The following is a 26,888-nucleotide window of genomic DNA, read 5'->3' as shown; positions in this document are numbered from 1 at the left end:
GCTTGTAGCGTTTGTGTCTGTGGTGGCTCTTTATTCTGTTCTCGTAGGAGGGAAGGGCTATTGGCTGGAACCGACAATGCCGTGCCACGACTCCTTGACGGTACAGATTTCGGGGACAAGCAGAAATCTCAGCTCGCATCAATATGTATACTACCTAGCGATGGGATCTTCGTAACAAAAGCATGAGTGGAATAGAGGCGTCGGGGTGGTTTTCGGTGGCGGGTTGTACCTTCATCTCCACATGCTTGTGGGGAGGTTGTACAGATGACGAGATTTCGATAGGAGGACTCTGGTGCGGGCATCATAAGGGATAATAGAACTCCGAGGACTGCAGCGTCGGTGTCTGCATCTCGCTCACCAGCAAACACTCTCCGATTATGGAATATACTGTAAATAAGCAGCAGTCGTGTGAGAAAAGGGTCGGCGGCTACGTGCATGCTGCCATCTGCAATCAATCCAATGCACACATATATTCCACCAAAACTCTCCCGGGCGCCCCAAGATCAAACAGTTCAAGAAAAGAGGGCGATCCAGTTTCGACTTCCTTTCCAACAAACGCAAGATCAAGCTGGCCTATATAGGTATGGATAAGTCGAGTTCACGTCGACAAGGAGACATCATATCCCTCAACCATCACCTTCTTTTTGAACGGCGTGGGCATAGTGTCGCGTTGTTGGCATGCATGCGCTCCAACCCCGTCGTACTTTCAGTACTCGAGAAGGGAGCAGGGCTGCAGGGGAGCGAAAAGTCGTACGATTCCCCTCGCGCATCAGACGTCTGGTGTTTCCAACCGCTGCGCCCGGTCCTGGAGTTCTGTCTTGCTCTGGGGAGGATTTGATACCGTTAATTACGGGATTATCGGCAGCTGGGGAGTTGGAGGAAGCGCGGTAATTTGATACAGGTTGATGATCCCGAACTGGGTCCTTGCAGAGCGGGGTTTGCCCGTGCAAGGAAAGCTTCGCCTTGTTGGGATACAGACAGACATGTCTCTCTTTTCCCATGCAGCCAATGAGGAGCGTGCAATGGAGAGGATGTGTGCTACCGTGGGGTGACGGACCTCCAAGACTCCTTTTTTTCACCCCGCCCGCCACAAGCGCTGGCCAGTCACAAATGCGGAGATGGTGATAATAAGCCAGGGAGTTGGGGTTGCTATAGGCACGAGTGTTGTCCGTAGGGACGGAAATGGTGGATTTTGGATGCTGCGGTGTTGGATGCGCTTGTGTGGTCGGAGGTGAAGAGACATGGAGTTGGGAGCAGAATTCAAGGATAATAAGAGAGCTCTCGAACTCAACCCTCTGATAGGCAGGCGATATGCATCCAGGGACGGCAAAGATGCAGAAATCATGGGCGGTCATATCTAACCAGTCAGCATTCCTCACTACACAGTAATAAAGCCTCCAGGCGCTTACGGATCCAGCCATCATCAAGTCTCGACACACACAAAGAGAGGGCGCCGCTTGTTTCAGTATGTAGTGCAGTTCATGTGGTTCATGAGGCAGGCAGCAGAGGCCGCCGAGAACAGTGCTCACGAGGGACCAGGAGAAGGGGTGGATTGACCGCTGGGAGCGAGCGGATGCAGGAACACCGCAAAGGGGACAGGCAAGGGCGTCCGACTAGCAACCTCCAGCAATCTCCAATCTCCATGTCTCTCTCATCAATCGACCTTGTCGCCGTCGTCTTTCCGGCTCACCTGATGATTCCTCGTCATCGATTATTATTCACTCGCCTCCGCTGCCAATAATCCAGAAGCCTTGCCCTCCGGAGGCGCTAGCACTCACCAATCCCCATTGCCCCAATCGCCCTCGGGAGAGGGAGAAAGGGAAACCCCTTTCTTTCGCTGCTCTCTCCTGCTCTCCCACCTTTTCACCCTCTCCCATGCTCCTTCACTGCTGACCCTCGCCTATTCAGCACAGGACGCGCTGCATGCCAATTCACCTCTCCCACCTGGGCAGCGCGTGCCGATACCTAGGTACAGATAGATTACGGGTTTCCTTACGAAACACGCCTAATCCCCACCAAGTCCCGTTACAGAGGAGGGATCCTCCAAGATCAACCATCCCTGTGCTGGCCGGCCTGCCTTTGGTCTGAGCGGCATTGCAACCGAGAGAGCCATGCTTCGCCAGCACCAGCACCAGCACCAACACCACCAGCGAGGTCGTATGGACAGCGCCAGCAGCACCCACTCGACTCCCTCCGACTCCTCCGAATCCTCTCCCTCTTCGACCACCTACACCAACTCGTCGCTGCACGAGTCGACGCGCCCCAGAGGCCTTCCCCCCTCGCCCATTGAAGTCCGCAGCGCCGCCCTCCCTCGAAAACCCATCCCCAGCCCGTTGCAGCAGTCGTCCCTCTATTCGTCTGTCGACACCTCAGACGACACCGCAATAGGCTCGCCGCGCTCACCCAAATTCTCTCAGCCCTCCTATCACGACGGTCCACGCTCACCCCGCGAGAAGCTCGACGCTTTTCTGGCCGAGGAGGACCGTCCACTCTCTCCCGCATCCACGCCCACGCCCACGCCCTCGACCTCCAATACCCATCCTTCTTCCCGTCTGGTCGCTGCGCATCGAGCTGGCACTACTCAGCCTGTGCAGCTCTCGTCGCATGCCCAACCACGAAACGTCTCCGCTCCCGTCCTGTCCTCGGCCACGGTGTCGCCTCCCTCCTCTCCAGCCGCGATGCCCCCTCCATCGCGGCCAAGCAGACCAGACACTCACCCCACCGCTCCGCGCAACCATTCCATAGATTCTCAAGTCTCGTCTCTGTCTTCGACTTCGCAGAACTACAGGGCCAACGCGGGCCACCAACCTCGACCTTCTCAGGATGCGGCTCCCTCGCAACCCCCGGACATGGCCAGCCTCATTGCAGCGGCAGGCTCGCCCGAGGCTGCGCTGCTTGCCATGTGGAAGGAGAAGCAGAGCGCTTCCAACCACAATGCCCAGCTCTGGCGCTTGGTGGAGAAACAGAGGGCCATGATCCTGGGCTTGAATAAAGATCTCGAACGAGCACTCAAGGACAAGGATCGCTACCGGAAGAAACTCAAAGACTATGTCAACCAGGTGCCACCCGTTCCCGGTGCACCCAAGAGGACAGACACCTTTGACTCTGCCGTGGAACGCGGAGAGACACCCTCCCCTGCCCCGAGCGAGAGGCAGGACGACTCTGCACAGACCCAACCAGCCGCTAGGGGTGTGGAGCACAAGACATCGCCCCTGATCCAAGGTAGCACCGCATCGCAAACATCTGACGGGACACAGATGCCTTCACAATCTGAAGGTGCAGGACCGGTACCAGCGTCTTCCACCGAGCCGCCCACCCGAGAGCTTCCTTCTCCGCCGCCCGACACCGCTCATGCAGGCTTAGGATTAGGGACGATAGGGGAAAATACAGAGCCGCAAGCAGATTCTACCACACCCACCGAATCGCCTGTGCAGCAGGAACCGGGCGCATCTACCAAGTCGGCTGACGCGCTCAAAGCCCCTGCAATCTCACTGGCGCAGGCTGCTCCTGCTTTGTCACTAACACAAGCCACTCCTGTTCTAGGTGGCGATGGCTTTGACACTCCTACCAAACCTTCGCATACGCTGCGGAAAGCACCACCAGCCCCTCTCAATCTCTCGAAGCCTTCAAAGACCAGCGCACATCTTTATCAGCCTCCGCCAGGCGAGCAGTCCGACGACGACGACGATTACGACGACACTTTGGAGGTGGATGAGATACCTATTGTTGAAAGAGGGAGGAGGAAGACCCGCGAGGAGGACGATCGCGTACGGGAAGCGATGATGATGAAGGATGAGGAGGCTCGCAGCAAGTCGAAGAAGAAGAAGAGCGAAAGCAAAAACAAGTCGAAGGCTGCAACCGAAGAGCCTGTTGAGGAGAGCGAACAGGCCAAGTCGGCCACTGCGTCTCTGTCACCACGAATGTTCAGCCCACAAATGTCTGGCTTGCCCCTGTCTCCACGTCATCCCCCTGCACACTCACTCAACGCTCTGTTGAGTCCGACAAACTCTGACAGCTCCATGATGGCAAACAGAAGCGTCAGCAGCATATCATCGCCTCTGATGAGCCCAGGACTCCCCACAAGTCCTCGTCCTGGTGATAGACCTTTGGGATCGCCGTTACCCAGAAACCCCCGACAAGGTCTAGCCTCGCCACCTATGTCTCCCAGATCGGGTGTCAACGGCATCGCTCCACGTCCACCTCGACAGCCAATCCCACTTCCACCCAATACGCCACAGTCTTACACGTCGCCGCAGGTAATCAAGGAACAGCAGAACCAAGTGAAGCAGCAGGTTTCATCATCTGACCTTCTGAGACCTCCTAACGCTCAGCCTAGCCCTGGAATGGACCACACTCAAGGGGAGACAAACTCTGAATTCATCTACCGCGGCTTGGTCTCAGACCAATATCCTGGTTTGCTGCTCCCTCCCAACGCCCTGCCCTCCATCGATGTAAAGGTCTTCTCTTCCCGTTTGCGGCCGTCTAGATTGAGCTTCCTGGCACCGAAACCGCAAGAGGAGGACCCCGTCTTCATTCTTGCAATCTACGCCCGCTCGGATGGGAAGCAGCTTTGGCGTGTGGAAAAGACCATCATGGCACTGCCTGCACTCGACTCGCAGTTGAAGTCGCTCTGCGAGTTTGCTGGGAAACTTCCGGACCGCGCTTTATTCAGTGGCCACGCACCCGCAAAGATGGATGCTAGGAGAGCCGCCCTTAATACCTATTTCGACATGATGCTTGAGACGCCCATGAGTGAGAAGGCAGCGCTAGTGGTCTGCGAGTTTTTCTCCACGGATGTCATTGGTGCGCAAAACGACGATGCCCTGGCTCCAGAACCTGCTGCTGCCCAGAACACAGCGGGACCGAAACCAAAGCAGCGGAAGGAGGGCTATCTCACGAAACGCGGGAAGAACTTCGGAGGGTGGAAGGCGCGCTATTTCGTGCTCGACGGGCCCGAGTTCAGGTACTATGAACAGGCAGGGGGCGCTCATCTAGGCACCATCAAGCTCCAGAATGCGCAAATCGGAAAGCAGTCGCAGCAGCAGACCAACCAGTCGCCTCAACGGCGCGATGATTCGGAAGACAATCAGTACAGGCATGCTTTCCTCATCCTGGAACCCAAGCGCAAGGACTCTTCGAGTTTGGTCCGGCACGTACTGTGCGCCGAAAGCGACGCGGAGAGAGATGCATGGGTCGATGCTCTGCTACAGCATGTGGACTGGCAAGAGGAACACTCCCCTACTGAGGCTCAACCGGCGGCTGCTCGCAACACCCAGAGCAAAAGCCACGGGCATGATCAACAGCATGCGAACAGAAAGGACAGTCCCGAAGTGAACAAGGCAGACAAGGTGCAAGGGCTCAGTTACGAGGATACTGTAGCAGCAGAGGCTCCAATCCGTGGACCGCCGCTCCAGAGTCACGCGAGCTCTCCCAAAACTTCGTCATTCTCAGAAAGTGGGCACCTTCCTACTATTTCAGGACCCACCAACGGTGCGCCCATTCAGAATGCCGAGTCTTGGGGCAATAAGCTGGCTGCCCCGACCAGTGTCAAGGACAAGAAGCGGAGTATCTTTGGTTTCAGAGGGCGCGTGTCTTCCGACCTTGCCCCTGTGCAAGCCGCAAATCAGCAATCTCAACAGCAAGTTCTCGACCGTGGTCCGCAGCAGAGTCGCAATATTTTCGGCATACCTCTTCAGGAAGCGGTCGACTACTCGCAACCTATTGGAGTCAATGTTCAGCTCCCGTCTGTCGTGTATCGATGCTTGGAGTATCTAAAGGTCAAGAAAGCCTACCAGGAAGAGGGCATTTTCCGGTTGAGTGGTTCCAACATTGTAATCAAGGGCTTGCGGGATCGCTTCAATAACGAAGGCGACGTCAAACTTCTCAGTGGAGAGTATTACGATGTACATGCCGTCGCGTCTCTCCTCAAGCTCTACCTTCGCGAGCTTCCATCTTCCATCTTGACACGGGAACTTCACATCGACTTCCTCAAAGTACTTGGTAAGTGTCCCGCATGGCTTGCAAAGCTCCGTCCTAATTCGCTTTAGATATGGATGAGCGCACGAAGAAGATTCAGACGTTCAATGTCCTTGTGCACAAGTTGCCTAGGGTCAACTTTGAGCTTCTCCAGGCCATGTCCTCCTTCCTCATCCAGATCGTCGACAACGCTGCCCAGAACAAGATGACGGTGCGAAACGTGGGCATCGTATTTGCCCCTACCTTGAACATCCCGGCACCCCTCATCTCCATGTTTCTGACGGACTTTCCGGAAATCTTCGGCATGCCCGTCGACGAGACCAGCTCGCCCATCCATGAGATCCACGTGACCACTCCTCCTCTTGGGGACGAGGCAATCCGCTCGCCCCGCCACCAAATGTTCTCGGACCTCCCCACGCCCGCCTACAACCAAACCTCCTTCCAATCGCAGGACAGACCGCCGGTGTTCCCGATGGGCGCCTCCCACGCCTCGTCCTTGCAGCCACCTCCACACCAACAATCTCACGCCAGCTACGACACGGGCTTTATCCCACTACGGCCGAGCTATGACGCCCCGATGTACGAGCAGCACTACCAAGGCGATGGTGGGTACGGCAGTCTCACTGCGTCATTGCAGCCGAATAGTGGTAATTCGAAGGAGGCGAGGCAGGCGAGGCGAGAGAGTGGAATGCTGCTTATGAATATGGGGATGCAGAATCCACCCAGGAAGGGATCGAATCCCCGGATGAGGATCGATGAGGAGCGCAATCCGAGGATGGTGAGAGAGGAGACGGCGTTTGACTAGGTAGTGGGTGGGCGGCTAGGGTGTTGCGGGAGAGAGGGAGTGAGTGGATGTTGATTTGAAGGAGGAACTCCATTCCAAGGTTCCGAACCAGGTTGATGATGGAGCGATGATGGAGCGATGATTGGATTTGCACAAATGCACAATGACGACAACGACAAATAATACGTAAACATAATTATGCGGGTTTTCTGGAAGGACGGGGAATTGCACCTGGGGCTGGTTCTTGGGGTCTTTCCTTTGGAGGTATCGGACATGTTTTATGCCTTGGTGGATATCTGTTTGTTTTGCTAATGCCTTTTTGACGATTCTTTGGGGGTGGGTTGGCGTCGCGGTACGCCTCTTCGTCTTGCATCTTCGCACTGCGCCGCCTGGGGTGCTGTTTGCAGGAGTTGGTTTTTTTGAGGGGTCGAGACATGAAGAAGGGGGGAGAGAGGGAGCAATTTGTTTCTGGAAATACCCCTAGCTGTGAGGAACCTTGGTTTGCTGTCTGGATTGGTGTATCTTGCTTCTTACTCTGACAATGATGGCTTGTTGTTTTCTGTCAAATGTTGTGCGCTGCGTTTTGGGCATTTCCGGTCCTGGCGTTGGACTTATACGATTTCTTAGTGTTGATCGTTTGGTGAGCTAAAAAGGGTCTTGCATAACAAGTTCACAGCGTATTGTAGCATCTTCGCTGTGCATGCTATAGAGAGTGATCTTGCATATGGCATGAGCTGGGGATATTTTCCGGGGTTTGCATCTGGGTCTAGAATCATACTGTTCCACCTTGATCCATTTAGATGGCATGATGAAGTTGGACCCACATGTTCGTTCCCCAGCCTTGGCGTTGCGGCTCGCCTTATTTAGCGCAAAGCTTAAGGGAACGTTGACCTCATTGCTCCACACTCGCAATTCACATAGCAGGGTATTGTCTATATTTCGTTGTCCCTCTTTCTTTTTATTGTATTGCGTACATATCTGGATTTCATTCTTTTCGGTTGGGCCTCTCCGCAAGTAATGCAATCGAGCGAATCCTCGAAGACTGAGCAGGCAATTTCCACATCCATAGAAGTTGAGAATGGGACTCGTCCGCAAGATGGTTCCTCTCAAAATGTACAACAAGGCAGTCATGAGATGAGCACGAGTATAGAAAGAGGCAGAGATCAACAATATGCCTCGCAATGGCATAGACGAAGGAAGAGGATACTCGACAGACTTCCTATACCGGTGCAACGCTACTCACGCAAGATAGTGGCCTGGATCAAGGGGCCGCAGCCTCCGAGGATACACAGGATCTCGCCCTTTCTTGAGAAGGTCCAGGGGCGTCCATTTCGGTTGCTTTTACGGTTCCCCAAGAGCGTGCGGGTAGGCCTTGTGATGTTGCTGTTCGTCGTATGGGTGGTTCTCTTCGGAGTCATCTTGTCCAAGTTCAGTCTACCGGCAGATATTGCTGGGTACGGTCCTCCTGTGAAATTGGCGTGTACTACCCGACCATGGTAATGCTATCATTCCCTTCTCCGGCCCTATTTGTCGAAACGTCACGACTAACACTTCCTCCCTACAGGTTCGGCGCCCAAAGTTGCGGTCTGGATGGAAGAAACTGCCTCCCCTTCTCCAACACCAGCTTCGCATTCGCCTGCCCTGCAGACTGCGCCGGCGCCCAAGTCCTCAACCCTTACACCATCGGCGACCAGCAAATCATGTACCGTCCACTCGTCATAGGCGGCACGCCAGACCCCTCGCTCGACAACCTCCCCGTCTACCGAGGTGACTCCTTCATCTGCAGCGCAGCCATCCACGCCGGGATCCTCGAGAACTCGCGCGGCGGTTGCGGCGTCGTCTCCCTGGTCGGCACGAGATCGTCCTTTGGCTCCATCCAGCGAAACGGAATCACCAGCCTGGCCTTCAACTCCACCTTCCCCCTTTCCTACACCTTCCCTACCTCCCCTGCCATCCTCTCCTCCTCGGCCCAATGCCGCGATCCCCGGTGGAACCTGTTGATCCTCTCCACCATCATCTCAACACTCATCTCCCTCGTCTCAACCCACCCCCTAACCTTCTTCCCCCCGATCTTCACCATCCTCTTCTTCCAAACCGCACTCGCCTCAGACCCAGCACCCACCCCGGACCTCCCCTCCCTCGCCTCCTCCGCCCTATCTACCTTCCTCCCCGCCACCCTCATCATGGCCTTCCTCTACAAAACCACCCTCCACCGCACCCTCTCCCATCTTTCCCCCCTGGCAAACCTCGAAAAAACCCTCCTCTGGCTCGCCCCCGCCTGGCTCGCCGCCCTCTCCAACTCGACCCTCTCGCGCATCCCCCTCCAGCGCCTCACACCGCACGACATCCGCCAACAGCCCGGCGCCGTCGTCGCTCTCGTCCTCATCGTGCTCGTCATCGCCGCCGCAGCCGTGTGGCAGGCTTGGTGTCTACAACTCGAGGGCCGCTTACCCGGGTTCTTAGCCCTGTATGCCGCCATAGGGATAGGGTTGGGCATTCTGGCCGCGATCCCCGGGGGGTTGGAACTTAGGATCCATCATTATATCCTCGCGCTGCTGCTGCTCCCCGGCACAGGCCTGCAGACGAGGGCGAGTCTGGTCTGGCAGGGTTTGCTGGTCGGCTTGTTCGTGAATGGCGTGGGGAGGTGGGGGTTTGCGTCCATTCTGCAGACAAGTCGGGAGCTAAAGGGGGATGCGTTGATGGGCGTGGGGAGTCCCATGCCGGAGATTGTTGACGTCGTGGTGAGTGCGGGTGGTGGGGAGGCGATTCGGTTTGTCTGGGCGGCGGTGGAGAATGGGTTCGATGGCGTGAGTGTGCTTGTGAATGATGTCGAGAGGTTTAGGAGCGGTGTTGGCGCTGATGTCTCAGCTTCTCCTTCGAACGGAGCCTTTGACGGCTCCTCCACCTTTCCAGCAGGCAATACCACGCTTCTAAATAGTAGCACCAGCGACGCAGACAGATCTTTCACTTACCACCGTCGACAGGAACCCTCTTCTTCTTCGGACGTGCCAACCTACTTCCGCTTCGGCTTCGTCAAGACCCTGCCCTTTGGCAACGTCGTCTACTCGGATTTCACGGCCCCCGGGGTTTGGTGGCCGAATGGGACGTGGGGTGGGATTCCACAGGGGAGGAGTTAACCGGCAGTATGCATGGATAGATAGATAGATTCGTCTTGATTGTGATTGTGATTGTGGAGGGTGGACTCGATCGACTACCAGTAGAGTAGTTATTATGTATACACCCAGGTTTATGAAATCGAATTCGCATCTATCTATCTATCTGTCTATCTTATATCTATCTTCCTTGACGACGTCCACAAGTCCTACCATCCTCCTTTCACAATGTATCGAGCGTTGCTCATCCCCTCTCTCCTTCAATAACGCCCTTTACACAGATATACACTCGTCACTCGACCAATAGGAAAGGTGACAGTCGTACTAAAGAGAGTCCAGAGTCTCTAAAATAACCAAACTCACCAGGTCGACGGTGCAGCATTGATATATATACCATCAACACTACAAGCATTACCAAGACTCCTAGCAGTTAGCAGGAATTTACTGGATTTCTCAGAGGGTTACAGTTCCATATTGACGTCGGCAACACTTGACGAGCTACCTGGTCAGATTTCATAATGTACACATCGACATTGCATGATTAGTTTCCCACGCACCCACAGTCCCAACGTCATCTCATGGCATCGTGGAAAGTAAACAAACCCGAGCGTTCATGGCAAACGACGACGGCCATCATAACGCGAGTCCAGAGACACACAATCAATCCAGCCACCGACCCGAAATTACACCATGCTCCACCCGATGCCCCATTTGCATAAAAAGACACAGCAGAAGCGAAAAGCGGCGGCGCAACAGAAAAGCGCTGCGCCAGCCTCCCGCAAGACATGACAATGTGAAGAGAGGTGTTTGGCAGACACCCCTGAAAAGACGCAAAGGTGGCTGACCTACCTACCGAAAGAAAGTTTGCCGGATGGAAGAACAGAGGCGCTTCGCCATATTGATTACTGAGGCAGATTAGCGGGACATGGACAGACAATGACTTTGGTGTACTTACCAATAGCTTTGTTCGAAGTTTGCCAGTCTTCAACAAAGTAGCGGCGGCAATCGAATTCGGGGAGGGAGAACTCAGCTTCTACGTCTTGAGTATGGCAGCATTGTCCCGAAAATCGGGCGAGGGCGGACCATTCCCCTTGGAGCTGTCGCTGTAGTCCGGGACCTGAACTGGGAGTGGGAGTGCACTGTGCGGACGGGGACGTCAGTGTTAGCAAGGTTTTTGAGATTTTTTGGTTGAAACACGCCAGAAACCGCGGACTGCAACGGGAAGGAGGCGCGCGGCCTGTACAAGCGGTTTACATAGAGGGGACAGAGGTTGGGGTCGTGCACGAATGGCGCTGATGTATCGTCCCTTATGTAGCGAGACCTCGCAATGGAAACTCCGGGAAGGAGGGTGTGGTGCAAGCTGACTGTGTAGTGAGGCGGCTCTTATACAGGGGACGAGGAGAGGGAAGGATAGGGAAGAGGAAGGGGAGTGGCAGGGGATACTTGGCAGATCATACATACCCGTGCAGTTGCTTGTCAAGGAGCATGTACTCCTCGGCGGCCTGCTCCCCTCCGCGGTTAAGGAGGAAATCCAGATAAGGCTGAGAGAGCTCTTTGAGGTCCGGAGCGGAGAAGCCTCCCTTGTCACGCAGCAACGTGTAGCAGCTCTTGACACGCCAGTAAGCCTCGGAATCGTTCGCCGAAGGTTGGTCGATCTCGAAGTTGAGGTACGCCAACCAGAAGTCACGGGAACCCGGATACTTGTCGTGGCGCTCCATGAACAGCTGACGAGCCCTTTCAGGACTGCGGCTGCACTGCCACAAGATCCTTCCTTGCTCGGCAGTCAACTTCCCAGCAATCTGCATCTCCCGCTGCCCGATATAGTTCTCTAGGCATTGAAGGGCGGCCTCATCACCTGCATGGCGGCGCTCCAGGCTGGCGAGGGAGATGATCGTATCCACATGGTCCGGCAGTTGCTCCAGGATCCCATAATGGATGTCTCTGGCAACCTGAATAGCACCGAGCTTCTCCTCGAACCGAGCCCAATGAAGACGGATGGTAGGCTGGGAGATGGGGACAAAGAGGCAGCTGGCCCTCATGTAGATGATACGAGTGTCTTCATCCCGGCCCTGGGCGAACATCCAACGGGCATAACGGAACCAGAACTCCTCATAGAGAGCGCAGGCCACTAGAGCACGCTCATAGAGGTTGACGATGCGTTTGAAGTCGCCTCCGGCCTCCTCGAAGTCGAGGTACTTGCGCCAGTTGGCAAGCTCCTCCGGGTCCAGGTCAGTCACGTGGAAGTACGGCCTCTTAATCGCACCCTCAAACGCCCAGCGGGTCTTCACCTCGTCCGTCATACGCATGGCGAGCTCATAGTAGATTGCGTCTAGTTTGACTCGGATCATCCTCTCAATCTCGATGTCAGATTTTCCCGCGTATCCTGGGGTCTCAGCCTGCACTTCGGCTTGGGCACGTGCAAGCGTCGCAGCATCCGTGACTTCTTCCAAGGGTCGGTTGCCAAGAAGAGCGCGATACTTCGTGTAGTAGCGATCAAAGTAGTAGGTCGGGAGGTGGACCAGGCGCTCGACAATCTTGGTGATCCGGCCGATCTCCCCGTTGGCCTGTTCGAACTCCATGTATTTCTCCCAGAAGGGGTGGGATTGGAAGTCTATACCTACAAACTCGGCGGCGCGTTCGAACAAGCTGAACGTGTCAGTAAATATCAAGCGTAAGTGGGAAGGGACATGGGCAAGGCATGAGTGTCAAACACATAAAGCAAGAATCCGCAGCATGAGCATCGCGGCTCTGTACATGGTCCGGGCTTAGCCAGTGTTCTCGGGGGGGATAATCCTCGACGGACAAGCCCAAGGCCCAGCGTCCGATGGGGAGCATCCAGCCACCGTCGGAGGTGATCAAGTAGCATGAGCACCACGAATCACACACTTGTGTCTCGTGGTGAGGATAACGCCTGCGCATATCAAGGTGGAAGGCACTTACTCGCGAATGACATCCGGATCATGGCAGGTGTTCATTTTGAAAGTGCAGTAGTGCACCCAGAGGTCCACGCTGATGGGGATGCAGCTCACGCCGCGTTCGTAGACCTAAGTCCAGCGTCAGCTTGGCTTTTCACCAGTATGCAAGATGCGCAATACGCACCATCTCGGCCGTCTCGGTCCCTCCAATGGCGAACTCCAGATCCGCGTACTTCTTCCAGTACCCGAAGAAGAGCGGAAACTTGGCGAGCAAGCAGTCGAAGACGTTACGAACGAGCTCAATGGCCGACGGACTCGAGTTGCGGGTGACTCCACCTTCAAGTTCACTTGCGCGCGTGACGAGAGGCTCCCAGCGGTCGAAGTCGTCCTCGTTCTCGACCTAGTGTCTGTTAGTATGAGGTGCGAAGACGCAGTCAAGCGCGGTTGCTCACCAGAGAGGCGAGGAGCTTCTTGATCTCAGTCGCGCTCTCATCGCCTGTATACTGCACCTGGGCGATGCTCCCCCGGCCGATCGCCAACATGGTTGCAGTCTCTGCGTAGGAATTGTCGGTTTACACTGAGATCCTACGGGCGGAGCAAAAGGGTTGTCGAGTTGCGCAAGTGAAGGTGGGGTGAACTTGTGTAGGTGTTGACGGTCGAGGAAGGTGAAGCTCAGCTAATGCTCTTGGCGCCAAGAACCGTTTGTGAAGCTCGAAGGACCGACTGCTGCTTTTCGCCTTGACTGAACAGAGCCCTACAGTTCTTCCGTAGGTTAGATGAACACCGCAAATTGAATCGGCTACTGGTAGAAAATTTCATGACGGGAGCATCGTTTTGAAGAATATTGTATTTACCGGGGGTAGAAATGCAACGGAGCAGTGTCCAGGGTCTACCAGATCACCACTGTCTGCCGTCGCTCGGGCCAACGACTCAGCAGAGAGCTGAGCCATGGATGCATGCAATCGTAGTTTGTTGATCCGCATCATTTGATAAGATCGAAGCTGAAGCCATAGAAGTTTTATTTATTTCTTATCAGCGGGTCTACTTTTCACCCAAAATCATCAATTGTGTGCTGAAGAAGCTTGCGACAACCAGCATCACTATCTCTACGCCGTACTCTAGGTATCATCAGAAGCGATGGCAAACAAAAACATCGGCCTTGCGAAAATCGTCCCAATACAATCCATGACTCCTCATCATCATAATCATGTCTCTTTTCTCCTTCCCCTTTTTACTACGCAGCCTTCTCCCCCTTGAGATACTTGGTCGTGTCATTCCCAGCAAAGGAGAACGGGCTCTTCGTCATCTCCGGGCTGCGCGGACTGATGGGTAGCGCGAATAATCCGTCATCCACATCGTCGTCCGGTAACGACGGGCCGCGCGGTTCGAAGCTGGGGGTTGGTGCGGCGAATGCATTCAGCGACGCCATGCCGGGGTGTTGCTGCTGTGCGACGACCTGGGGCGGCGGGACCACTGCTGCGACTTTGCGGGTTGAGGGCTGCTGCGGCGGTTTTGCAGCCAGGGAGGCGGGATTCTCGCCTTTGAAGGCGGCGAAGGAGGAGACGGCCACGTCTGAGGATTCAGGCGATAAGGGGTTCGATTGCGGTTGTTCGCCCGGTTCAGGCGTTCTGGCTGTGAGGTCCTTCTCGCTGGTTCCTAGCTTCAAGCCTCGCAGCTTCTCCATCAGGCGTCCTCCGCCGGGGGAACGAGGGCTTGCGGGTCCGAGGGGCGCGACGGTGGGTTCTGCGACGATGTTCAGGCCCATGGGTTTGGCGGTTACGCCGAAGGTCTGCTCAATCCATTCCTTCTCTTGCACGGCCATGACATAGCCGACACCCTCGACGTTTGTCTTGGACTCGGCCTCAATCTCCTTCTGCAACACCTGTAACCTCTTCTTCGCCCAGATTGTGTGTAAAACCCCCTTCTTCCCCGCCGCCCGTGCCGACGCCCCCAATTCCGGCGGGAAGATGGCCGGGAGCGGATTCGTATGCCATATCACGGGCGCCTTTGAGCTGTCCTCGGGGCGATGTGTGAGCGTGACAATCGACGGTACCGACACTCCTGGCGACAGCAGAAAGTACATGCGGTTCACGTCGTTGGTGGGCTGGTCCTTGGCCGGTAGCACCGTCGTCTTGCCCTCCCACGAAATGTGCCAGTCCCCCCGCTCGCCTCTCGTCGAGTCGTCGTCCTCCCACTCCACCATGAGAATCTTGGTGCCCTCGCGGCCATGTCCCGCCTCGAACTCGAACCGTGCGAGGGCATTCGTGCTGGATATGCTGGGCGATTCCACCTCGTCTTTCACAGGCAGAAGGGTGCCCGCGCTGGACGTGTCGACGGGCGCGAACGGCGGGAATGTGGCGGGCGACGACATGATATGCGGAGATAGTGTACAGAAGGAATGTGGAAGCGCGTTTCCCCAGGTGAGGCGTCGTTAAGTACGGGTGGGGGCCAAGCGGATTAGATTGAAGGGCAAATTGGAAAAGGTCCCAGACCGTATCCGTCTGGCGATGCGAAAACAAGTGGCCCAGCCGCAGAGCCGCACTTGTGGGAGAGAAGTGAAGTCAATTCCAGCGGTGCGAACAAGTCGATGAACTCTGCATTGTTGGTCGGTCCGCTGCCCCTCACAAGTCTCCTTGGGCTGGCGTCTGTTGAATCGACCTTGGAAGCCGCCGCACATGGGCCTCGTGCTATTCTTAGAACGTCCAAGGTTGCGATGCGACCACTTGTGGGACACACAAAAGCTGGAACGAATCTGGTAGAAGAATTACAATCGCCAACCAATCAGATCCATCGCATTCATTCACTCAGATGTACTTGTACTTGTACATACTGTGGGCGTAAGACAGAGGCGTATTGAATTGAGCAGAACTGCTCGATGCTTTCTCGCATTCATCCGGACTTGTTTCCAAGTCTAGGCTCTAGAAAGCCCAATCTATCTGGGCCCCTTCCTTCAGGGCCCTGAGATTACTATACATGGTGTCCATGCAGAGAGAGAATTGCTGCACTAGCGTTCTCTCAACCCATCCCTATCAAAAAGATCGTAACGGCCGTTGCTGTCTTCTCAACCCCAGCCACCAGAAGATGCTGCCTCCATATCCTATGCTATCCATCCATGAAGCGATGCAGCGCCTCCGGGTATATAGAAATTATAAAAAATTGGGTATATGGCGTAAATGAGATAAATATATGCAAAGAAGAAGAGGACGAGCAGAGTTGCTCAGAATGATGGTTGCCATCGCAACAACGGCCAGACAAACAGACCAGGATGCAATGGCCAGCAGAAGGTGCTCGGTGCTCTTAAATCAAGAGGAAATCCCAGCCCTTCTGTTGCATCATGTCCCGCCAGTGGACACTCTGTTTGTCGCCGTTTGCGAGAGCGGCGTCGTTGAAGCTCCAGACATCCTTGAGAAGCTCCTTGATCCTTCCAAAGGAGCCGAAGTTGGAGGCTTCGCCGAGCCGGGCTGATCGATCCGCGAACATGGTGCGGAAGGACGAGTTGGGAAGGGAGACGGATCCGGCGATGAGAAGGGGCCAGACAAGGGAGCGGTCGAAACCCTCGGGACCCGCGGGGATGAAGTCCATTGCGTCGCTGAATGCCTTGACGAGGTTGGCGATGCTGCCTTGGGTGCGGTGGAAGTCCGGCACCAGACTGCACAGGTAGATGCGCGCAGCCAGGCGGAAGACGGCCGTCATGTTGCGGTTGAGCTGCTTGGGCCGGATGGCACCGGTCGCAGAGTAGGCATTCGCAACTGTGCCTGGCGGTGGTTCCGTGATGCTGATCTGATCACCGAGAAGTTTGATGTGGGCGCACAGCTGGACCTCGTCCAACGTCTTGTCGAGCTTGAGTGCCTCGAGGCATGCGATTTCGGAGATCAGGTACATGATCCTGTCGTCACATCCCATGAGCTCGGCGAGGCCGGACGGCGAATCCCCGATCAACTTCTCGCGGTACGTGTCGGAGAACTGCGGCGCTCGTCCGCGCATCGTGGCTCCGAGAATGTCGATCCAGGCTGCCAGTGTCATATTGAAGGGCGGTTGTGCGTTCGGAAGACCGTTCATTGCGACCAATTGCTGAGGAAGGTTGAGCTTCTGGATCAAGCTCGTCGCAGCCTGGAAGTGGTGGTGCCAGGGGATATCTGGGAGCCCATCGTCAGGTCGGCCCACGGAGCACTGGAAGAAGATCATGCCCAGGGTGGCTTCCAGAATCTGCGCATGGTCCTCATCGCGGTTGAGGGCCTCGCAAAGTTCAGAAATGGTCGCATAGCGGTGGCGCATGATGTCATTGTCAATCTGCTCGCCTTGCAACCTTTCCGTGGCCTTGAGGTGCAGTGCGGAAATGCTCAAACAGCAATGGAGGTAGGTCTTGTTGGACTCAAGAGCTGGTAGAATGACGTCGGAGCGAGCGGAACCATGCTGGTTTACGTCAAGAATGGGGAAGATCAAGCGCAGCACATTGTCAATGAAGTGGTTGAGTAGATGCTGATCGCACTCATCCACTTGGATCGTTGTCTGGTGTGAAGGACTGAAGGAACCGTGGGGAAAGTCGAAGACCTGGAAATCCAATGGCTCCTCTGCGAAAGACTCGCGCCGGCTCTCGAAGTAGTCTTGCTGGATCCAGTTCTCGGCACCGAATTGGTGGCCAACAACTGGCGGGGTGTGATAGGTGCTGAAGGTGGAGATTGTGGAATCTCGTCGCATGGCAACGTCATTGACGAACATCTGGGTCTCGGTCTTGATGTCAATGTCGTAAGGCGGGAAGTGAGCAGGGTGGGGAAAGGAGGGTGCGAAGATTGGCGGGGGCATGGCAATGGTGCTGTACATGTCGGGGTTCGAGACATGGTTGAAGTTGTAATCTAATGAAAGTTGGGAATCGACGGACGGTGCGCGTGTGCAGCCCATTCCGTCTGAGAAGGTGTCGGACGTGGGGAGAGAGTGGCAGAGGCTAGGCGGGGTGTTTGAGGTGGTGAGGGTGACACCCTGTGCGGACTTTTCGTTGAGCTTGGTGCGCTTGATGATGTTCTTTATTATCTCCTTCTGATTGCGCCTCTGCTCGTTGTTGCTCCACCACATTGGCCTCTTGTATTCGCACTTGAGGCCCAGGTGTTTGCAGGCGCGGCAGGTCGGCTTGCCCTCGTCGCACTTCTTCCTTCGCAGGCGACATGTGAAGCAGCCTGGGAGACGTGGTTAGCAGCATGTCCATGCGCGATGATCGCTGCAGGGGAGGGAAGGGGAACGGACCTGTCCGTGAGCGACGGTGCTGTTTCGTCGAGTCCTTTGCAGCTTGTTGCTTTGCAGCATCGGCCTTTGTGGTTCCCACCATGGTTGCAGAGGGTTTGCCAGCGGCCGAGAGAGCGGCGGAGGAGGACATGGACAGCTCTTGTAGTTTTTCGGGATGGGACCAGCTCGGTGGGTAATGAAGGCTAGTAAACAATGCGGCAATAATGAGACTAACGCGCAGCGGCGAACGGGATCGTAAGGGACAGGACGGCAGGGCTCGACCGGGTTTGCTCGTAATTAAAGATAGACTAGTAATCGAAGCCTGACCAGCGGACCTCGACGAGAGAAGGAAGGGTGAAGGAGAGCAAATTATGTGGTCTGCCGTTTCTGAAGACGGGGAGTGCGGAAGTCAAAGTACCTTATATCTCCTCAATCGGCTGCAATGACAGCAAAAAGTGCCCATCTATTCTTAGAAGAAGCCCATTCTGGGAGAGAACTCCCATCCGGGAGACGGGATACGACCAACCTGGCTGGATGGGTTCCACGGCAAAACGATTGGTCCAGGGTGCTCTACCTTGCAGCGAGAGCACGTTTTGGGGCATTTAGCTATTTTTGCGTAGCGGCTAACCGCCCGTGGGAAGCCTCAGAACGGCTTGTGCACAGGAGCCACCTGCACACGGGAGCACTTTTATCTCGCCAATATGGCTGCTAATAGTCCCCTTCAGGCAGAATTAGCTTCTGGACTGCTGACCCCCAACCTCTCCCCAGCTGCAATATCCGTCCATGACCGTCGGCTGCCCCAAAGCGGCGTAGCAACAGATCGAACACTTGCAGCGGCTGCGATAAGTGGCCGGCCCGGACGTTGCTCCTCGCTCTGACCACCGTCGATCGCCCGAGTCTGCCAAATATTGCCAAGGCTGAGTGGTGATGGTTGCATTTGCCAGTCCAGACTGTCGGAGTGAAATACGTACTGTATGATACAGCTCCTCGCGAGCAGCGGTGGCCTTCACAGAGGAGCCTCCTGCCGCGTCCGGAAGGCAGTGGGAAATGAATCACAGCAGGCGGAGCGGCACATTGTCTCTTCGGCATCGTCGTGCCACGACGAGAATGAATGGCCCAGGATGGGCGAACCTGGAAAATGGTGATTGTTACTCCGTATACAAGCAAATAGTTTCGAGGGAACCCCGAAACGGTACCGTCACGGAGTACTCACAACTGGTACCTGCATCGCACTGTATGAGACTCACCTCGAGGGTAACCGGAATTGCTGAGCCTCGTTTCTGTGCCTGCCACGCGCGTCCGTACGGAGGAGAACACCCTCCCCCCCTCTCCGACGGCACACGTCTCTTCCCCCCCCCCTTCCTCCGGCTTCTCTCAATTAGGGTCCCTTCTCGCGACCCGCGGGAGAACTTTTGCAGGCTCCCCGAGGGATGCGCCGGGAGACATGGATTCGACTTGCAGGTTGCGGCGGGATCAATGGGCGTTTTGCGCGGGAACTGCCAGGCTCAGGCTGAGAGGAAGAGCGAGCTTGCGAGGGCGCGCGGGAGAGCATGAACAAGCTTTAGATTAGTCTAGCCGATCCGTCCAATCGCATGGCACGTCCACGCCAATGCGCAGATGTGGAGCGAGGGACAGCGACCAGGGCCGCGGGCTTGCGGTTGGAGTGTGCTTCCCCTGTCCCCCTGTCCCGTCCCGCGTTGCTGTGCTATTTAAAAGTCAGTTAATTAACCTCCTCTCTTGTCGAAGAATTACCCATAATTAGGCTCAAGGACAGGCCCTCTCTCTAGGCGGGAACTAGGAGCGTGGTGCTAGGAGAGTATACGCCGGCTGCGGGCTCCCATTGGTTACCGACTGCAAATGGCAATACTTGTAGCCTCGCGAATAGTGATGCGTGTAGCGGGTACTTCAGCTTACCTTGACTCAACACTTAACTTGCTCACCTGACACCGCGCATCGCGTGCTCAGCGTCGAGTACCCGTTACAAGCCGCCCATTTGCTGCTTGTTGATGATGGACTCCTGATAAGAGCGGGGGGTGGCAAAGGTCCACGAGTTTTTCCAGCTCGCGTCGGCCCTCGGCCTGACGGTTGGGCATCCAGATCCCAGATGCCGACATCGAGACTTCTCGCATTTTCGTTTTCTGGACTCGCTTTTGTCTGGAAGGCTACTAATTCCATAGTTTCAATCCGCCTCATGACGGACCCTCATCGGTAAGCGGAGCGGGAGGACAGCTAGGCGCATCTGCCCTTCGATTGGTGATCCCCTATAGCGATCAAGGCCCATTTCGTGTTCACAATCCGTCCCAGAGAGAGATTGTTGAGCCGGGAAGCTCCAACAGCTCCGCCTGGAGCACGACAGCTAGAGTCTCTGCTTGTGCTTGGCCAACAGCTCAAGTTGTGTGGTTTTGATTAATGCCTCATGGGTCGCACCCCGTGATCGTCTCCAGGCTGTGATTCGGCTCTGTCGCAGTCCAAGGCCCTGAAGGAGTCGTGGTGTGGGAGTACGAGATGCTGGAATGGGTGCACGCCCGCATGAGTGTTCAGTCATGTGAGGGCAGTGTGGCAGCATTCTGGAAGGTAGTTGGTCCTCGAATTCACGACGGTGATATCGGATGTGCTCCCAAGTGCATGGTAGCATGCCATGAGCAGTACACCGTAGGTATAGCGGTCCACGAACCCGAGGCGAGTGGGACAGGACAGGTGGACGAGGTCAGGGTGCGACGGAGGGTTTTGGGCAAGGAAGCATCGAAAGCAGCCCAAAGTGCGTCCGCTATCGGGCCAGAGGGAGGGCTGGTGTTACTTTTCTACTTTTGCGGGAGACCTACACATATTGCTGAGATACACGGCAGCGAGCAAAGTACATATGTCCCACCTCAATCACCCACCTCCCAAGATGACCAAATTTGGCATCACCTCTGGCGCACGGCGTCGAGATGGCGTTCATGACGACAGCGGGGGAAGGGAAGCTGTGCGCACGTCCGCCCGGGTGTTGGTGGCAGCATGCAGCCACGCTTCGAAGCGGGCGCCGGGCGCCAGCTGTGAAGGATTCGTTGGAGGTGCTTCTCCTCGTGTGGCGTGCAACAACGCAGTTGACTTTTGCTCCACACGCCATCACGCGGCCGGCGCAAACACTAGGAAACGGTATCTTCTGCGGGCGCGGTATGCGATCCCGCTGTGGTTACTTGTGGCAGATGTTCAACTCGAGAAAGCACTCTCCTACTCCTGGGTCCCATGTCTCGTCCGAACTCGGTTGTGACGAAAACAACCCTACCCGCGGCCTTCCCCACCTCCCTCGCCCCTGTTCTACGGCCAACCTCTTTCATGTTCAACGCTCCCACGCCGCACAAGTACAGACGGACTACTCAAACGCTCCTCTTGTGTGGCGTCTCCTCAGATGGCGGAATGCTCTCTGCGAACGAGAGGCGGGTACGGTGTGTGAAGGAGTGGAAGCGAGAGGATCGGCCCCATGAGCCCCCAAGCACTCCCAACCTCCTCGCACGGCTAGACTGCCATCCTGTGTACTGCTATCCTGCACGTCGATATTAATGGCCTTTTGCGGACCCCCAATCGGGCATCTTTTACGGGTGGGCTGCAGCGCCCAGAGTGCCCTTGACCAGAATCAACCGTCTCCCTCACCCTCTCAAGCCCTCTCACCATCGCCGGCTAAGCGCCCACCCTCCACCCTGTCCAGCAGCAAGTGAGGGCGGGCCGGCGCCGCGCGAAGATTGGCCCGCTGTGCTGCATCCGCCGGCCTTCCCACGACTCCCTTCGCTCAGTGGACAGAACGTGTGCAGTCTGTGCTGGCGCTGCATGTCGCACACTATCGAGCGATGCCCTCCTCCGCTCCGCTATCGTAGACCCTGACCGTGTGCGCTTCTACAAAATCTCCCGGCATCGCCCTCCACCCGCAGGGTCTTCTCTCCGATTTTTGCCCATATCGCTGCTCTCCCGTGCATGCCATGACCGCAACCTTCACCCACCACACCCACTAGTAGTCTGTCGAGAACACCTTACTGCGTCTTGTTCCTGGAACGAACACCAACTCGAGCCTGTGCGCTCCCCGCCCGTCATGGTAAGTCGTACGGGCAGCCGCATTATCGATAAGCCGCCTTAACCCTTTGTCCAGCAAGCCATGACCCCGATTACCCCGTTGGAGTCGGGCGTAGAGCACCTGGGCATGTACCAGAGGGGCAAGTCGTCCCTCTTTGTCCATACCGCGATCGCCGGAGCCCGTAGTTCGCTCGAACGTCCTGTGTCGGTGGTGAGCGAGGCATACACCGATATCGAGGACGACTCGAGTGAATTCGAGGAGTATAGTTTGGGTTCCAATGTAAGTAGAGCGTGCATGTCCACCACGTGCGGGTATTGATTCTTCGTCAGACCGAGAACCGCAGGAGCCAAACGACAATCTCCACTCTCGAGGAAGTCAGGACGCCAAGCGATGAATTGCGCCCACAGTGGATTATAGCTAACGACTGGCACCTTCCAAAGCCCGTGGAAGGACCCAAAGGACCTCATCTATTCCGTGCTTCCCACTCGTCCAACGATTTCGACTTTGCCCTCCAACTTTCGCCCCTTCTTCCCAAGGAGCCCCCTGCCCGATTGGACACTGCTTTCCGTGAAGCGACCCCTGAGACCATTGTGCCCCAGAGAGAGTACAACAACATTGCCTCTGCGGTAGCTCACCTGGACACCACCGAAGTGCGTGCATGGACCGCCCGCGATGTGGCCACTTGGATGTACCAGAATGGTTTCGATTCCGACATCATCGACCGTTTTGAAGCTCACGACATCACTGGCGCTGTGCTACTTGATCTCCAGTTTGAGGACCTCAAGGAGCTAGAGATTCAGTCTTTCGGAAAGCGTCACCAACTCTGGAACCAGATCGACTCGCTCCGGACCGAGGGTCTCCTTTCTCCTGCGGCTCCGGCACCAACCCCCTTCGAAGACATCAGCCGGCCTTGCACGGGCGCGAGGGACCGATCGAAGAGCAAGAACCGTGAGAGACGTCACCGTGACAAGTCACGAGGTGGGAACGATTGTGACGGGGATGAGCTGGTTACCCCTGGTGGTGCTCGAAGACGAGGCAGAAGACAGCACCGCGCTGGGGCCGACGTGATCACACCGGCTGAGTCTGTCTCCATTGTGGCCATCGAGCAGCTACTACCGAAACCTCACAAGTGCGCAAAAGGGGAAAGATGTGCCAAGTGGAGGAAACAACAGCGCCAGCTTGCCAGGCTCCAGGAGGAGCATGGCTTCCCCATTTCACCAGAGAAAGGCGGCCACATCTTCATTGCCGGTGACCCAGGGAACCCGCAAACTGCGCAGCGCGCTGTCGATAATGTATACCGTCCAGCTTCGGATGCCATCCCCTCGGTTGTCGCCTCGTCTGACCTGCTCGGCCCTGGCCAGCTCCCCGAATTCTCGCTCGAGGAAGATAAGCTGAAGAGCTTAGAGCACCGCGATCCGCAGGACAATGTCCGTCAGTTCCTCGCGCTCCAAGGGCTTCAGCAACCTTTCGCATCTGCAACGCCCATCGAAGCCCCTCCGACTCCGCCCGTCGAGATGTTCCCGAACCGTTTCACTACCGTTCCGTCGTACCAGCAGCAACAGAATTCCTCCTTCTCGGCGTCCACCTCGGCTCACACATCAGCGTCGTTTGAGCCAGCTGCCCTTCCCGCACCTGCGCTTCACCCAGCCGAGTATATACCTGCTCCACACTACAATCTCAAGAGTCTCCCAAAGCTCGCCATCCCACCACCTCCTCGTTCGATGTCAGCTGGACCATGTGGTGGTTCTCGCAGTGCGGCACCTACCCCTCAAATGGCGCCCGACACGGCATTCTCGCCCTGTCGCACGGCATCGCCCGGCGGCCTGTACCGATTCGGGACGCCCTTCTCCGAGATGGACGTTCCCGTAACCGCCGTCCCAACGGGGCCCGTCGCACGTGACGCCAGCCAGTCGGTTCCACCAAACATGCAGTACCGCGACCCGATCCAGCGCACCGGTTCCACGCGTGACTGGCGCCGTCCCTCGCTGCCGCTTCCCGCGCTCAACGAGGACCAGGTCTACGAGCCGGCACAGCACCAGTTTGACGACACGGATACGCTTCACGAAACCCAATTCTCTGGCGAGAACAGCGCAGTCTCCTCCCCCATCAGGACGATGAAGTCGCAAAACGTGCCGGGGAAGGGCGGCTTCGTGTATCAAAACGTCAACCACCACGGCTGGATGAAGAAGCGCCGCACCAAGCTCCTCCGGCATGAGTGGCAGGACCACCACTTCCGTCTCCAGGGCACGACGCTCGCCATGCATCCCAACGAGCTGCCTTCGTCGTCTCCCTTGCAGACCATCGACGTAGACGATTACGCCGTCGCCTGCTCATCCATTGCGTCGAACAAGCTCTCCGCTAAGCTGAAGGCGCTGAAAATCAACAAGGAGCATAAGGAGCAGGCACCTGTGTATGAATTCCAGCTCGTGCCCACGGTGCCAACCGGCAAGGGGGACGTGAAGAAGGTCACCCCACATGGCAAGATGCACCACTTTGCAGCCAAGACCAAGGATGAGAGGATCGATTGGATGAGAGAGCTGATGCTCGCCAAGGCGATCAAAGCGAAAGGAGATGGGTACGAGGTTAATGTTAATGGAGCGGATGTGTGAAGCCGAGTTTACGACTGCATGACCTTTTCGATTATCCTTGCTTTGCTTCTGGAGTATGGGATCTTTGCTGTTTCCTTCTTTCCCCTTGCTTTCTGCACATTTTTGACTTTGGTCTTCTTCTGTTATGCTTTTTTTTCTTGCGATGCGCATATATACCCGCTTGGAATGACGTTTCCCATCTCCTTCTACGTACTTTGTTTGCAGGCTCCTTGTTTAGCGTTGGCGTTTCTCTCCCCTCTCTTCTCATCCACTTCAACCCGTCTGAGACGGTGTTTTTTCGCATTCTTACAACACAGCATGAGCGTTAGATCAAACAGGAATAGGCCCCACGGCCACGACACACATATCGAAGGACACAGATGCGCGCGAAGCGAGGATAATTGACTGTAAGGACGAAGTTTCTCAATGGAGTCGTTTGGCGGCAGATGAACACTTCTGGGCGGTCTAAAAGTAGTCGGCGACAGATTTTGCAGCGTTGGAGATAGCATAGGTACACGAGATATGAAAAACGAATAAATCAATGGAGCGCCACCCATCCCTTTCGTCCCTTTGCCCATCACCTGCGGTTCTAACAATAAGGCCTTGTGCCTGTAATTGGTGCCCAGCTACACAGACTCTACACGCTTTTTCTATTAGTGTCCATTCACGCACACGGTAACGTTGCATTCGCAGCGTTACCTCGTGCTTCCCAACGCCGTGCTCTCCCAACGCTCCTGTGTCTACCTTCCGTTTCACACCGCGCAACCGGGCACCTTTCAGCGTGGTACCAGGCGTGAATTCACGTCCCCGCTATGCTGTGCTATGCTGTGCTGTGCCCCTCTCTCTCTTAACCTGTGAATTCATTCCAAATATCCCGTGTAGCTAGGTACCTAGCTACATCAGGAAGTTACACAGCGTAAACCTCACGTTTCGTGCTAAGGCTGCTAATTTACCTCCTTAACTCCAATATTCGGAGTAGTTATGTCGAGGGTTAAGAGAGAGAGAGTGTGTGTGTGTGTTTCATCGTCTGCGCGCAGAGGCCTCCGATAAACGTTTTCCGTTAATGTTTCACGTCTTTCTCGCTTGGAGCTCCGGACGCGGAACGCACGAGATGGAGGTTTGTCTGCGCCTCATACCAAAATGGGTGGTTATGTTTATGCTAAGGACCGCGAAGGAGATACACAGCCCATATGGACATAGCCCCCTGCCGTCATGCTATACCTCCCTTCCCCTTCCCACACTCATATGTGGAAAAGGGAAAACATGCAAGGAATGCTGCGCCTACTTGCTTGAAGAAGCACTTTAAACGCATATGCTTTACTGTTTATCTGTTTCCGCGAGGCGTTTTTTCCGTTTTCCGTTTTCCAAGTTTCCGGTTTTCGCAGGCACCCTAGTACTCATGCGGCGAGAGGTCAACGGTTGCGCGGCACGGTTGGTGCCCCTGTGATCCTTGCGGCACTTGCCTGGGTAGGGTTTGAACTGATTAGGATGTGCAGTGCTGTGGCGCGGGAGTTTGGATGGTTCGGAGCCGTGGTTCTGTTCTCTGTTCATGCAGGAGGGGTACCCTACTTTACGATGTACAATACAAAACTTGGATATGCCCTACAACGGTAAAGAGGGGAATTTTCGCTGAGGTGGGTGGGGGCGGGGGAAGTAGAGAGGCGGCGCAGCACCTCAGGGAAGTCCGAAATACTAGGTCTGGAGCTTTGGGAAATTTTGACTTAGCGATGGGGGCTGGAAGTTTTGACCTGAAGGAGGCGCTGTTGAGAACCTTAGGAAGAGCGGTGGGGACTTTGGGGTGATAGGGTACCTTTCGCATCTGTACGGATGTATGTAGGGGCTAAAACGGGCTGAGGTCTCGGGGTGTTGACATTGAGAGGTACGGGAGGTAGCCACGGAAGTCACCCTGGGATGGAGGCGGTATTGGGTCCAAGTCCTACTTCTCGACGTAAGAGAAGTCCTTGTGAACGGGAGTCAAGAGCGTACCTGGAACTTGAACTCTCATTGAATGCTCGCTCAGCGTCAGTTGCGACGATATACTTAGTGTAATATAAACTGCAGTGCAGTCTCGAGCGGAGACATGAGGCTTCAAACATGAGAATGTTTGGTTTCCGCGACTAAGAGCAGAACACACTTACAGATTTCCGACAATCCGTAAGGACGTTTCCAAGTCACTTCACGGCGGCAGGATTTCGCGCACCCAGGCCGCGTCGAGGAGCATTCATGAGCGACATCCACCTTTGGCAT

General features: G+C 55.8%; 8 protein-coding genes across 8 annotated transcripts; 4 read left to right on the top strand and 4 right to left on the bottom strand.

Moving 5' to 3' along the window:
* Nucleotides 1–358: 358 nt before the first annotated feature.
* On the bottom strand, nucleotides 359–1,759 carry EI97DRAFT_9923 (uncharacterized protein). Its single transcript, XM_033803265.1, has 3 exons — nucleotides 1,410–1,759; nucleotides 438–1,357; nucleotides 359–389 (listed from the first exon to the last, which is right to left on the bottom strand). The coding sequence occupies exon 2, from the start codon at nucleotides 1,353–1,355 to the stop codon at nucleotides 627–629; it is 729 nt and encodes a 242-aa protein (XP_033658380.1). The 5' UTR covers nucleotides 1,356–1,357; nucleotides 1,410–1,759; the 3' UTR covers nucleotides 359–389; nucleotides 438–626.
* A 352-nt stretch (nucleotides 1,760–2,111) lies between these two features.
* Nucleotides 2,112–6,781, top strand: EI97DRAFT_454083 (uncharacterized protein; the record flags this gene model as incomplete). The annotated part of the gene is made up of 2 exons (XM_033800507.1): nucleotides 2,112–6,000; nucleotides 6,048–6,781. 2 exons carry the CDS (start codon nucleotides 2,112–2,114, stop codon nucleotides 6,779–6,781), a joined length of 4,623 nt encoding a protein of 1,540 aa, XP_033658379.1.
* Nucleotides 6,782–7,663: 882 nt separating this feature from the next.
* EI97DRAFT_497584 (uncharacterized protein) lies at nucleotides 7,664–10,005 on the top strand. Its single transcript, XM_033802518.1, has 2 exons — nucleotides 7,664–8,256; nucleotides 8,325–10,005. The coding sequence occupies exons 1-2, from the start codon at nucleotides 7,778–7,780 to the stop codon at nucleotides 9,895–9,897; spliced, it is 2,052 nt and encodes a 683-aa protein (XP_033658378.1). The 5' UTR covers nucleotides 7,664–7,777; the 3' UTR covers nucleotides 9,898–10,005.
* Nucleotides 10,006–11,324: 1,319 nt separating this feature from the next.
* Nucleotides 11,325–13,330, bottom strand: EI97DRAFT_367188 (uncharacterized protein; the record flags this gene model as incomplete). The annotated part of the gene is made up of 4 exons (XM_033795073.1): nucleotides 11,325–12,519; nucleotides 12,814–12,917; nucleotides 12,973–13,188; nucleotides 13,241–13,330. The coding sequence occupies 4 exons, from the start codon at nucleotides 13,328–13,330 to the stop codon at nucleotides 11,325–11,327; spliced, it is 1,605 nt and encodes a 534-aa protein (XP_033658377.1).
* A 422-nt stretch (nucleotides 13,331–13,752) lies between these two features.
* On the bottom strand, nucleotides 13,753–15,492 carry EI97DRAFT_428936 (uncharacterized protein). Its single transcript, XM_033797328.1, has one exon. It carries the CDS (start codon nucleotides 15,157–15,159, stop codon nucleotides 14,023–14,025), a length of 1,137 nt encoding a protein of 378 aa, XP_033658376.1. The 5' UTR covers nucleotides 15,160–15,492; the 3' UTR covers nucleotides 13,753–14,022.
* A 593-nt stretch (nucleotides 15,493–16,085) lies between these two features.
* On the bottom strand, nucleotides 16,086–18,108 carry EI97DRAFT_366633 (uncharacterized protein; the record flags this gene model as incomplete). Its single annotated transcript, XM_033795042.1, has 2 exons — nucleotides 16,086–17,959; nucleotides 18,027–18,108. The coding sequence occupies 2 exons, from the start codon at nucleotides 18,106–18,108 to the stop codon at nucleotides 16,086–16,088; spliced, it is 1,956 nt and encodes a 651-aa protein (XP_033658375.1).
* Nucleotides 18,109–18,885: 777 nt separating this feature from the next.
* On the top strand, nucleotides 18,886–19,742 carry EI97DRAFT_9739 (uncharacterized protein). The gene has a single exon (XM_033803256.1). It carries the CDS (start codon nucleotides 19,053–19,055, stop codon nucleotides 19,557–19,559), a length of 507 nt encoding a protein of 168 aa, XP_033658374.1. The 5' UTR covers nucleotides 18,886–19,052; the 3' UTR covers nucleotides 19,560–19,742.
* A 2,392-nt stretch (nucleotides 19,743–22,134) lies between these two features.
* On the top strand, nucleotides 22,135–24,662 carry EI97DRAFT_454078 (uncharacterized protein; the record flags this gene model as incomplete). Its single annotated transcript, XM_033800506.1, has 2 exons — nucleotides 22,135–22,332; nucleotides 22,383–24,662. 2 exons carry the CDS (start codon nucleotides 22,135–22,137, stop codon nucleotides 24,660–24,662), a joined length of 2,478 nt encoding a protein of 825 aa, XP_033658373.1.
* Between the last annotated feature and the right edge of the window lie 2,226 nt (nucleotides 24,663–26,888).

Source organism: Westerdykella ornata, assembly GCF_010094085.1.
Source record: "Westerdykella ornata strain CBS 379.55 unplaced genomic scaffold EI97scaffold_1, whole genome shotgun sequence".
NCBI classification, from domain to species: domain Eukaryota; kingdom Fungi; phylum Ascomycota; class Dothideomycetes; order Pleosporales; family Sporormiaceae; genus Westerdykella; species Westerdykella ornata.
This window is presented reverse-complemented; position numbering and strand designations above follow the sequence as displayed.

What these genes read in the sequence shown, in the direction of transcription:
- EI97DRAFT_428936 (XM_033797328.1), bottom strand. Translation starts at nt 15,159, where the DNA reads ATGTCGTCGCCCGCCACATTCCCGCCGTTCGCGCCCGTCGACACGTCC.
- EI97DRAFT_497584 (XM_033802518.1), top strand. Translation starts at nt 7,778, where the DNA reads ATGCAATCGAGCGAATCCTCGAAGACTGAGCAGGCAATTTCCACATCC. An exon ending in GCGTGTACTACCCGACCATG is followed by an intron (nt 8,257 to 8,324) that starts GTAATGCTATCA and finishes TCCTCCCTACAG; the next exon opens with GTTCGGCGCCCAAAGTTGCG.
- EI97DRAFT_9739 (XM_033803256.1), top strand. Translation starts at nt 19,053, where the DNA reads ATGAATCACAGCAGGCGGAGCGGCACATTGTCTCTTCGGCATCGTCGT.
- EI97DRAFT_9923 (XM_033803265.1), bottom strand. Translation starts at nt 1,355, where the DNA reads ATGACCGCCCATGATTTCTGCATCTTTGCCGTCCCTGGATGCATATCG.